Source organism: Pleurodeles waltl, chromosome 4_1 (assembly GCF_031143425.1).
Source record: "Pleurodeles waltl isolate 20211129_DDA chromosome 4_1, aPleWal1.hap1.20221129, whole genome shotgun sequence".
NCBI classification, from domain to species: domain Eukaryota; kingdom Metazoa; phylum Chordata; class Amphibia; order Caudata; family Salamandridae; genus Pleurodeles; species Pleurodeles waltl.
The window spans coordinates 357,619,488-357,632,494 of NC_090442.1; the positions used below are offsets into that span (position 1 = coordinate 357,619,488).

Below are 13,007 nucleotides of genomic sequence, written 5' to 3' on the forward strand. Positions count from 1 at the left end.
AAGCTTTGAGATATGTAAATGGTAAGAGTAATAATTACGATTTTTAAAAACTTTATAAGTTGAGTATGAAAACGTAAACATACATGGCAGCAGCATTACATAACAAGTATCCCATGGCGATTATTACGAGAACTGTCCATATGAAATCACGATCTCATTGATTGCTCTGCTGGCTGTTATGATTCCCCCCTCCCCCTGCCCTATCAATGCATGTATCATGTTCAACTTTTGCCATTTTCATTTTAATATCTTCTGCAGTTTTCTTTTGAAAGAAAAAATAAAAGTTTCTCCCTGGATGGTGTTTTCCGACCTTGAGGTTTAGGGTAATGAATACCAATTCTTCATTTTGCCAAGATCATCCCATATAAAGCAAACTGTCCTTGGATTTTTTAGGCTTACGGCTAGCATAAAGGAGACAATGGCAAACAGATGTCACCGTTTCTTTCTTTTTTTTTTTTACTTTAGTCACTGTAGTTGTTCACAGCCCGATGTCATATGAATGAAATGGCATTGTTAGATGTTGATTAGACCTGGGTACATGACAGCCTCCCATTCCATAACAGTCAAAGGTGTGTTGAAGCAGGAATCCCATCCCTGCCTGCCATCAAAGGTTGAACCTTTGCTTTGTGAAGGTTCGAAGTATCGCTTTTTAATGCACTATAGAACTGAGATACACTGTGAGCAGTATGTCCTGTTGGAAGTAGTGTGTCTAAAGCTACGGCAGCCAGGGGTACAACAGAATATTCCTTCCAGACCTCCCTTGCACTCTTTCCTACCTGAGTTGCCTTCGTTCCACTCCAAAATGATGCTGTGTCTCTCTTGTTAGAGACTGGTAGTCTCGCTAGAGTTCGAGCTTCCTCTAATAATATATCAAGAAGCAAGTGTGCATATGATTGGTAAAACTTGGGGGGCAAGCCATCCAACCCAAAAGCCTTGCTATGCGGCATATCTGTCAACTTTCATGAGTTCCTTTCTCGGTCTGCCTCTGAGTTTTTGAACTGCTCCTCTGGAAATGTAGGTGTTGTCATATTGGGCAGAATGTTAAAGTAAGAGTATTATATAACCTCTGGGGGTGTTGCTAAACCTTTTCTAAGTATTGTTGTATTGAAACTTGTGAGGGGTCAATATCTGGCAGTGGAGCTTCTTGTTTTTTTTTTTAACAACCATGCCAAAAGTTTTCACAACTTGTCGCGTCCCTCGGTGCATCTTCTCTCTATTACCTGAGGGTGAATTTATTTAAATCGTTCTACTTCTCAATCACCGCTTTCCAGCTTTAATCAATTAAACTTGAACACCAAAATGAGATGTTTCCTTCTTCTGTAACCTGAACACCTATTCTTTGCTTGTCACTTCTAATCTAAGTTGATGTTGTAGTCCTACTTTCCTATTGATGTACTCTCCCATTAGGACCCCTTTGAAGGCCTCCCATTTGTTGGACTTAATGGCCGTTGAGCCAGAGTTGTGATTAAAATACCCATCAGTCACCTTGTGAATCTGTGAGCAAAATCTCACATTCTGCGGTGCTTTAGGGTGAAGTCTCCACAGAGCAACAAGTGACGAAGCTGTAATCAGTGCCTAGAGGATCGATCCGAAATAAATATGTACTGGTAGCTGTGCTGATCTTTACAACTTTGTTCCTTGTCACCAGTATGCAGATTAGCCTACTATAAATGCAATTCGTCTGAGGGTGACAGGAGTATTCACGGATGATTAGATGAGTCTCATGCCATATATTTATACAGTCTATTCTCCCCATCACCTCCCTCAGCCCTTGTGTCCTCGACAGCTTCATGAGTAGTCTGGGTGGATGTCTTTCTAGGTGCTTGCACAAGGTGAAATTGAAATAACTCTCCCACACAATTGAGGTATCCACATGGGGTGTCAATATTTACATTGTCCTGAAAAAAAAAAAAAGCATTATCTGTGTTAGGTGCATATACACTAACAAAACAAATAGCTAAGCCATTCATGAGACCATATATCAAAAATATATCAACACTCAACGTCTGCCCTGGTATAGCTGTGCAAGAAGGATACACCAGGGACCAGCCAGATTAATACCCTTCTGGTGGCATGAGGGGAAAATGGAATATATCTACCGTATCCATTTTTTGCATATTTTATCCACAAATCAAATCAAAATGCCACCCTGACAGCCTGCCTCCTGAGATAGAATGTACCCTTCATCTCAAGTCAACTATAAGCCGATGGAGGTGAAAGTCAGTCAAGCAAGAACAATGAGCATATTTCATCTAATTTATTGGCCTGGGTATGTGATATGATCTATATTGTCTCATCGCACCAGGCAAAAGTTAAAATCAACCTCTTGTCTACTGACAACTTCTGAACATTTCCAAGCCCCTCTTCCCCAACCACCGGGTAAACACTAATTAAACTTAGTCAGTGTTTCCCCATCCTGTTCCCCCAGCTACCGAGACTGCAGGTTTGCAATCTATCATAGTCTGCTAATTATGCAAATAAATGCAGTGGGTCACAGCTCCCAAGGACCGGCCACCTATCAGAGACTGCTAGGTACGCCTAAGCGAGAGGTGCGACCCCCTGAATCCCTGTCTTATGTGTGATATGTTCACATGAAAAGAAAGAGCAAATGCGAGGGAAAATGTGGGGATAAGCAAGATAGGGAGTATGGTGCTGACAGTCTTATAATTTCTCCATAATTATTACGGGCCCCCTGACTATAACTTGCATCAGTTAATGTTACTCTCTCAGTACATTTGTCATGTTATACTGGCAGACCATCTATAACCACAAGCACAATGTTCCTCAATGTGAAAGCATCTCAGTTCAAGTGCCTATATTCCTCGACCAATCTGTGCACCTCATTACACTTGTTTTGTGTACTTAGGAGTTTTCCGGTCTCGGGATCATTAGGTGAAGTGCCCTCGACATCCATGCCAACCTAAGGCCTTGACTCATCTGGTGCTTTGATCCTAGGTGTTTCATCTACTTGCAAAGTGATCCTTGCCAGCTGCGAAGCACTCCTGGGTGAAACCTGGGTCCCTTGTGTCAATTTGTTGGTCCATCTTCTTTCACTGGAGACACAAGATTGGGAATTTACCTTTGGTTTTGTGGATATCCTGTTTCCCAGCTCAAGTCATTCCCACACCTTCACTGGGTCCATGGAAAAAATGCTATCATCAATGTTGTATTGCTTGCAGTTTGGCAGGGAACATCAGCATGTACTGTTCTCTCATGGCCCACAAATTTCATTTTACAGCGTCAATTGATTTCCCAAGTCTCTGCACTGTCTTGTCTGCGCGTAGTCATGGAAACTGTGTATAACACAAGCTTTGAATTTGTGGTCACCCATTTTTCGTGGATGCTTCTGGAGTGTCCCCGAGCAATGACTTTTACTCCTAAATTACCTGACTTACACTTTGTTCTTATTTACTCTTACATCTTTTCTATTTCTCATCCTCTGTCTGTATGACCCATCTATTAGTGAGAGCACAAACTGCTTCTAAAGTTTTTTTTGGTTGTTTTTTAAATATTTTTAAATACAGAGTTTTGCTCAACATACCCTTGTCCGTTCCCTTTTTGTGGTCCATTTGTGTTGTTCAGAACCAGCCTCTCTTGCAGTCAGGGAATCCCAGTTTTGTGGCCTGGCCCCTAAAATTGTATCCTGTTAGGATGTGAGAACAGGTTCTCAGCTACTAAGAGCAGAACTGTGTGATTCCTCTCACTGAGGTAGCAATGTATACTCAACTAGGGAACCTCCCTTTTGAAGGTCAATTTCAATGGCCCCACACCTGGTGAGAGTAACCCCTAGGAAGGTGAAAGCACCAGTTCAAAAGACCTTGTGGATTTGACCTATTTCAGTCAAAACATGTTGTGGTCCGCTTGAAGCATCCAAGAGCGTTCGGGGATATTAAAAAAATAAAATAAAAAATAAAAAAACCTTTGTTAATTCCATCTCTTCATCTGGCCTGTGAGAGAAAAAAGCTATTGCACACCATGGTCAGGCCACTCTCCTTTTGTGTCTGGTGCTGCATGACAGTTACACAGAGAGGTTGAGTCCATTTCCATGCCTTGGGCCTTGAACTCAAGTTCCCATCCCTCTATTGACTCCATAGATGCGCACTGGGTGGTCTAGTTCTAGATATTCCTGTATGTCTTTTGTCAAATGCCAAGGAGTCCAAGTCCATGCCAAGGAGCCCTCTTTACTATTTATTCCACAGTGGATTCTCACCTGTCTGCTCTGGATTCTATGGCGCACTGGTTGGAAATCCCTAATACCTTCAGACTAGGAGGAGAGAGGAATGTCATATCCCTTACAGACTTCTCTTGTTACAACTTAAGTATTTTTTTCTGCTGTCTTCCATCCTGCATTACTACTCTGAGTTCAGAGTCAGGGAGAACTATGTGACCTCTCTGCCTAAGGACCCAGTGTCGTTGTCTTCCCATGTGGTATATTCCTTAGTCCAGATGTGTGGCCTTTGATGGAATCCACATTACATGGCTGAAATCACTGTCTGCAGCCCTAATACAGGTGCCGGACATCAGTGAAAACTGCAAATGCAAGTCCTCCATGAAAGGTTGATTCTTCTCTGCATCCTTCTGCTATGCCTCTGTTCCTACTGAGGGTTTTCCTTGCAAAACTAGACACTCCCCTGAATACTGGTACTGCTGATCCAGGAGGACCTACATCCAGACAGATGCTCTCATGTTCTTAAGGCAAATATGGTGCTTACCATTGACACATTGTTAACCTGATAGAAAATGAAGGGAACTATATCTTCTTAGTAGCCATAGCAATAGCCAAGCACAGAAGCAAACTTCATTTTCTTTACCCATTAGGCGCATTCAAGTTCTTTCACAGCAATAGAGTGGTTCTTTAAACCCATCTTGTTTTGTAGTTTCACCCAAAAAAGGTCATTTGACAGTGTTTTTCCCCACATCACCATCTCTCGGCTGAAGAGGCCAAACAGAACTAGAACATAAGTGCACTCTTAACTTGAAATGAACAAGTGATCTGCATTTGTCATACCAATTTTCCTTTACCTTCAAGAGCAATGATGCTATTCAGCGTCTGGTAAGGTCTCTCTTGAAAAATGGAGGACTTCATGAATCACTGATTACTACATTGTTCCTGAAGCCCAGCCTCCCCCTGGTGTAGCAGCACTCTCCATCCGATAAAAGGTGGCATTTGTGGTTTTCTCCATGAGTAAGCTGTAAGATACATATATACTGGGCAGATAAATGGTCTAGCTCACATGCCTTCTGCTGGCACTGTGCTTTAGAGGCTACCTTCCAGAGCAATGCACATTATGTGAAGAAGTTCTGTGACATTTATTTCAAGGCCTAATATGTGAAGCTGGCTTTGTACTGCTCCTTTCCTCCTAATTTGCAGTTGCAGTGAAATCTACTCGCAGATCAGGCTTGGGAATTAGCCAGGGTGTAAGAATAGGAGAAAGGTACGTTTACAATAACTGCTTTACTCATAGCAAATAGGTTCTTTAACAGTAACACTCTCATGCCTGCCACTCCACTATTGGTCAAAAATCATACACCAGATGGTTTTGTTTTTAAATTGAAGTGAACTACCAAGTTACATGCATATATTATAGTACCAGCGTGCAAACCTCTACGTTTTAAACAGCTATGGAATCAGATTCCCATCCCGCCACTAGGTGCAGCGGAAAGAAGAAAATGTGCTAATATTCCATTATTTACCTAAGGTGTGTGAAAATGAGAAAAGCCTAAAGTCTATGAGTAAGAATCACTGTAAAGGTGCCTGCATTCTTTTAAGGACGCCTGAGCTGGCTTAACCTCAAAATGCTGGAATCCATTGCAATTATAGATTTTTTTTATTTTTATTTGATTACTCCAAAATGCTATTCATGCAGCCTAGAGTATATTTAATCAGTCTAAGGATCCAGATTTAGTCACTACTACATGCCCAAGCATTCATTTGCCACTGAACATGTATAGATTTCAGTTGCTGTGATGTCTTGTGGTCCTCAGATTGAAGAATTCGCTACTCACACTCATAATGCAAGACTAGAGAGTAGTAGGGTCAGGATTAGCATCAGAAACTATAATTTGTGTTTAGTTAATGAGGTGGGCAGCCATGAAGTGAAGAAAAAAACTGTAAATGACAGGAAGTCTCCCAATGATGTAGATGAGCAGTAACACGCTGGTTACCATGAAGAGCATGTAGAGTCTATGCTAAGAGTAGGTCTGAAAGTAGGGAAACTGGATGGATGCTGTGGTCGTTGTTTGGTGTCAAGCTGTATACTTTTAAGTTTCCCACTTTACTTCATTTTATTCCTGAAATCAGTTCATTTCTTTGTCCACCATCTCGAGATGTACCACAAGGATTAGGCAGCATGCATCTACATTGTTCAACTATCTGACCTGATTAGAGTTCCCAGATATCAGCATAATAACTGAAGCAAAATGATTAACTGAAAGTACTGGTATGTAATTAAGGCTGATTAAAAGAATCCTGTGAGTGTCCAAAGCATGCATATACATAAAAAATATATTCAACAAAGGTCTTTCGAGGCATGAACACCATTTTCTTAACATGGTGCCCTAACTATACAGCCCTGATTCACGGTCAACCAACAACTCAAGTGTAAGGCAGCAGCGTGGGATAGACCAATGTTCCAGAAGAGGCCACCTCACAAACAGTTGGAAGCAATCTATAATTAATGGTCAGCAAATCCTCCCAGTAGGCCTAGGCTATGGTGGAAATTAATGTCCACCAATATGAATCCCACTTTTTCAAGTTAATTAGTAAACTTAACCTTTTTAGTGCGCGCGTCGGTCACAACCAGTGGCCGACACCAGGAAGGGTATTAATAAATCCTCGGGTGCGCTGCACCCGGGGATTTTTTTTTCTTTCTATTCCCCGGGAGACACGGAAGCTTCCGTGTCTGTCCCCCACCCACCCCTTTGTGACGTCAGCGGGGTGGGGGATGGGGGGGAGGGGCTGGGAGGTTCACTGTTCGAAAAGCCAGGTTTTAAGGCCCTTTCTGAAAAGAAGTAGGTTTTGGGTCTTGCGAAGGTGGGTTGGGAGGGCGTTCCAGGTTTTGGGTGCAAGGTAGGAGAAGGATCTGCCCCCGGTGGTGGTGTGTTTGATGCGGGGGACAGAGGCGAGAGAGAGGTCAGCTGAGCGGAGGTTTCGTGTAGGGGTGTGGAAGGTGACTTTCGTTGAGGTAGGCAGGGCCTGTGTTGTGGAGTTATTTGTGTGCGAGGATGAGGATCTTGAAGGTGATCCTTTTGTCAATGGGGAGCCAGTGGAGGGATTTGAGGTGTGGAGAGATGTGTTCGTGTCCGGGGAGTTCGAGGATGAGTCGTGCTGCTGAGTTCTGGATGCTTGTAGTTTGCGCTTGAGTTTTAGAGTGGTGCCGGCGTAGAGGGCGTTTCCGTAATCAAGCCTGCTGCTGATGAGTGCGTGAGTGACAGTTTTTCTGGTACCTGTGGGGATCCATTTGAATGTTTTTTTCAGTATACGGAGTGTGTTGAAGCATGAGGAGGTGAGAGCGTTGATTTGTTGGGTCATCGAGAGGGAGGAGTCTAGGATGATGCCGAGGTTGCGTGCGTGGTTGGCGGGGGTGGGTACAGGGCCTAGCGTGGTGGGCCACCATGAGGGGTCCCAGGTGTTTTTGTGTGGGCCAAAGAGGATTATTTCGGTTTTGCTTGAGTTGAGTTTCAGGTGGTTGGCTGTCATATATATATCACTTTTGTCAATATGTGTGTGGTTTCCCTGGGGGGGTAAAGGGTCAGACTTGTCTAGTGGCAGTTTTAGTGCCATAAAGAAGCACAGAAGGTTTATATGCCTACTGCAAAGAGCAAATCTGTATTTTATGTAAATAGCTGAGTACATTAGTAAAGTCAGCCATTACCTGCGCTATAATACCAATGAAATGTATGTGCGGGGTGGAGGGCGGCTATGGAGAGATGAAGGGCACTTTTGCTGGGTGGTAATAAGGGAATCCTAGGAGGAGGGAGTGGGAGCACCAATAATGATTGTTGGACTGGGCGCAGGAGGTGCTAAAGACTGTGACGAATGGTATGTGACAAGGTGTTTTTTGAGTGTCTTGAAAGAACTTGCTGATTGAGGGAAGAAGCGCAGGTAAGGTGGCCTCTACTGTTGCACGTATCTCACACACACCATCGATTTTGTGACTGTCTACGTAGGCTAGTGTTTTAGAGCAACAGTTTAGCCAATAGCAGAGATGGCATCTTGATGGATGACTGCTGCCTGCACTCGGGTTATAGAGGACCGCTCTGACATAGGATCAGAGACTGAGATATCAGATACTGAGAAAGCATCTGAGGGATAGGACAATGGCGCAGACTCTGGGAGTGATTTTTCTGTCGGAGGAGTCCTATTCGATAACTCCTCTTCCAGTACATTATGAGGGAGGTGATGAGGACATTCCTGCTGTCCCTTCGCAAGCTGTTTGTGCAACTGGGTAATAGTGGGTTAGCCCAACCCAGAGAGCAGGTGAATGCGGCGGCAAGCAGAGAGAGAGAGAGAGAGAGAGAGTGAGTGCTCTCTTGGGAGCTCCCCAATTTAGTTCAGCCCCAAATTCCACCACCCAAATCGTATTGTGGAGACATCAAAATTATCTATGGCAAAACAAACTGGTTTTGTAAGGCAGGCACCTGTGTTTTTGGTCCTGGATTCGACGGCCATATAGAGAAACACACTAAACCCAAACATTTCTGGAAACTAGACATTCGGGGGAGTCCACAGAGGTGTGACTTGTGTGGATTCCCCAAAGTTTTCTTACCCAGAATACCCTGCAAAGCTGAAAAGGTGAATAAAAACTCTATTTTTCTCGCATTTCTGTCACACAAACTACAAGAATATGCTGGGATCCATAAAATTCCTACCACCCAGTGACTCCTCACCTTTCCTGATAAAAACACTACCCCACTTGAGTGCCTACACCTAGTGCCTGCGTCAGGAATGGATCACCCCAGGCTCAACAGCTGCCTCATGTAAGGACCAACATTGACCGTTGTGTAATCTATTCCTGTCGCGGGCACCAGGCCTACCCACACAAGTGAGGTATCATATTTATCGGGAGACTTGGGGTAACACTGGGTGGAAGGAAATTCGTGGCTCCTCTCAGATTCCAGAACTTTCTGTCACCGAAATGTGAGGAAAACGTGTTATTTTAGCCACATTTTGAGGTTTGCAAAGGATTCTGGGTAACAGAACCTGGTCCGAGCCCCACAAGTCACCTCATCTTGGATTCCCCTGGGTTTCTAGTTTTCAAAAATGCGCTGGTTTGCTAGGATTCCCCAGGTGCCGGCTGAGCTAGAGGCCAAAATCCACAGGTAGGCACTGTTTTCTATGAAAAAATTTGATGTGTCCACGTTGTGTTTTGGGGCATTTCCTGTCGCGGGCGCTAGGCCTACCCACACAAGTGAGGTATCTTTTTTATCGGGAGACTTGGGGGAACATAGAATAGCAAAACAAGTGTTATTGCCCCTTATCTTTCTCTACATTTGTTCCTTCCAAATATAAGAGAGTTTGTAAAAAAGACGTCTATTTGAGAAATGCCCTGCAATTCACATGCTAGTATGGGCACCCCGGAGTTCAGAGATGTGCAAATAACTACTGCTCCTCAAAACCTTATCTTGAGCCCATTTTGGAAATGCAAAGGTTTTCTTGATACCTATTTTTCACTCTTCATATTTCAGCAAATGAATTGCTGTATACCCAGTATAGAATGAAAACCAACTGCAGGGTGCAGCTCATTTATTGGCTCTGGATACCTAGGGTTCTTGATGAACCTACAAGCCCTTTATATCCCCGCAACCAGAAGAGTCCAGCAGACAAAACGGTATATTGCTTTTGGAAATCTGACATCGCAGGAAAAAGTTACAGAGTAAAACATAAAGAAAAATGGCTGTTGTTTTCAGCTCAATTTCAATATTTTTTTATTTCAGCTGTTATTTTCTGTAGGAAAACCTTGTAGGATCTACACAAATGACCCCTTGCTGAATTCAGAATGTTGTCTAGTTTTCAGAAATGTTTAGCATTCCGGGATCCACCATTGGTTTCACACCCATTCCTGTCACTAACTGGAAGGAGGCTGAAAGCACCAAAAATAGTAAAAATGGGGTATGTCCCAGGAAAATGCCAAATTTGTGTTGAAAAATTTGGTTTTCTGATTCAAGTCTGCCCGTTCCTGAAAGGTGGGAAGATAGTGATTTCAGCACCAGAAACCCTTTGTTGATGGCATTTTCAGGGAAAAAAACACAAGCCTTCTTCGGCAGCCCTTTTTTCCCATTTTTTTGGAAAAAACGAAATTTTCACTGTATTTTGGCTATTTTCTTGGTCTCCTCCAGGGGAAACCACAAACTCTGGGTATTATTAGAATCCCTAGGATGTTGGAAAAAAAGGACGCAAATTTGTCGTGGTTAGCTTATGTGGACAAAAAGTTATGAAGGCCTAAGCGCGAACTACCCCAAATAGCCAAAAAAGGGCTCAGCACTGGGGGGGAAATGGCCCAGCAGCTAAGGGGTTAATATTCAGCTAAAGCACATTACTTTGTGTCAGAACAAATTCAAATTGTTCAGATGAAATGGATAGGATTAAGGAAATATGATGATCACGAATGTCTGAAAGAAACTCAACTGTGTTTTTGAATTCACAAATTGTTCTAATGTTATTTTTTCCACTTTTCTTCCGTCTAGTCTTCACGGCCTTCAAAAAAGGTTCATAATTTTGGAAAGCGGTCCAACTCTATAAAGCGGAATCCCAATGCTCCTGTTATCAGACGGAGTTGGCTGTACAAACAGGTATTAAACCATACAATGATTATTCTCAGTGCAGCCGCAGCCTTTGTTTTACTTAGCAGTGAAGTCTGTAAATGATATCAAAATACTGACATGGTTTTGTTGTTAACGTCATAGCATTCAAAAGTCTTGTTGGTTGGGGAGCTACTTTTGTCTGGTGTGACGGACAAACGGTGTTGTATGCATTGTCTCGCAGCTTGTATAAAGCTTTACTTAATATTGGAATTTCTGTTTATAAATGCATTTAAACTGTCTGCTTGAGAATTATACTGTTTTTTGGGATCAGATAGTTTTCAAATGATATTGATGAGTAACCTTCATAGTACCAATCTTCATTACGGAAACAAAACGGTTAATCCCAGGCAGCATACCTGCTACTGGTGAAGATTGGTTTTAAGTGATTTATAGATGCTTTAACATGTGCTCACTTCCATCCGCAGCTGTGGTTGAAAAAAATGCTTGTTTCAGAAATGGTTATTTGATCAGCAAATTTCCACTGAATATTGCGGTTTCAGCACATTTCTTAACAAAGACGACTTGCTGTTGGTACTGGAAGATGTGGTCCAGTGATGGATGACTCTTTCACTTGGGACATTTTATTTTTTTACTTCCTATGAATTATGTGCACTAAAGCCTTTTGTTTCTACAAAAACACTAATATATATATATATATTGAAAATAGCTTTTTATTACATGGTGGATGTCCTGTGTTTTGGGGACTAAGCACCAATCCTAACTTGACAGGTTTCTTTTTGTTTTCAAGAATAAACTGCACACATGATGATAAAGTGCTCAGAAATATACATGTTTGAGTAGAGGTTGCCAAGGTTCTCACTTGAATTCTGGAGTGAAGATTGAACTTGAAACCCTGATTTGATATTGTGAATAGATTCAGAGGAATTCAAGTAAGGAGAATAAAGAAAACTTTTGCAAGCTCTGAATTTAATGTTGTTGAGATGGAATACATCAAGATTTTGGAGGGACCTAATGCGGCCAAAGGGGGTAGAGAACCAGCTCAGATAGATGGATCATTCGTTACATTCAGAATAAGTGATAAAAGAAGGAATGGATTGCCACAAGACATTCAGGAAAATATGGGGTCATGGTTTGTGCGCATATTGAGTTACAGAAAGAGACTAGTTTGTGGCATATGTTTAATGGGGATGATTTGGGGGAGGGGCTTATTTGAAGGGAGTGCAGGATGTGGAATTATGCTGTTGTGATAGTTCTGCAAACGACCCACAAATTACATATAATTATTTGTTCCTGGTTCATTGAGAATCAGTAGTTGGGATTCTCTTGATCCTCCTAATCAACTCACTTGGTGCATTCTGTTATCACTTGTGATGCAATAGCTTGACTGCCGCGTAGCAGAGGCTGTGAAATTGTGAATCATGCATTAATCCTGGAAGAGTGAATACACCAATGAAAACTTTGTCTCCCCATCAGGTTTATGCAAGGTCTCAAAATTCGTATCTTGGCAATGGAACTCGAAGTTCAATTCAGTGAAGTGTATTCCCTTGAAATGTAGCTTATCTTTTATCGGTCTTAGCCTCAAACAATCTGCTCCGCCTGATTTAGGCACAGTTATTTTTATGCAGAATACAGGTACTAGATGTTCATTACTTGGATGGATTTGATTTCTTACCTTACAAGAACAACAATTGACTAAAATTTCGCAGTTAAAAGAGAACTGGATCACCTTCCCCTTTTTTAATGACATTAAGTAGATTATTTTACATAATTTGATTAACCTTTTTAATTTTGGAAATTATAGTATACAGTGAGATGAAACACTATGAAAGTTGAGATGTATTTGTTTGTTTGTATGATGCATTTGTTACTCGGACATCCTGCCACTAGGAACTGAATGCAGAAACACGTGCAAGAACCGAAGGGCAGAAACAAGTGAAATACAGAGAGTAGTTAGTAAAAGCAAATGTTTTTTAACGCCTTCCTGAAGGCATCAGGGTAAGATTCGAAGTACAAGAATTTTTTTTCAAGCACTGAGGATCCAGTACTCTAAAATTCTTCTCCCCAAAATAGCATATCTTAAAATTTGGAATAATGGCAAGGGAGTCCAATTACAGAGGCCTGGGTGGTAGTGAGTAATAATGTTGAATAAGAGTTTCATGCCAATTCAATGGAAAGCCCTGCATGCAAACAAAGGACCTTATTATTAATCTTTTGTGAAACTAGGAACCTTTGGAGGACACTTT

General features: G+C 42.1%; 1 protein-coding gene across 23 annotated transcripts in view; it reads left to right on the top strand.

Moving 5' to 3' along the window:
- PLEKHA5 (pleckstrin homology domain containing A5) overlaps positions 1–13,007 on the top strand; it is a 991,819-nt gene that overhangs the window by 499,896 nt on the left and 478,916 nt on the right. For all 23 annotated transcript variants that reach the window (XM_069228492.1, XM_069228488.1, XM_069228489.1 and 20 more), the window contains one exon: positions 10,687–10,791. In XM_069228492.1, coding sequence (XP_069084593.1) covers positions 10,687–10,791 — 105 coding nt within the window. The remainder of the gene's footprint in view (positions 1–10,686; positions 10,792–13,007) is intronic.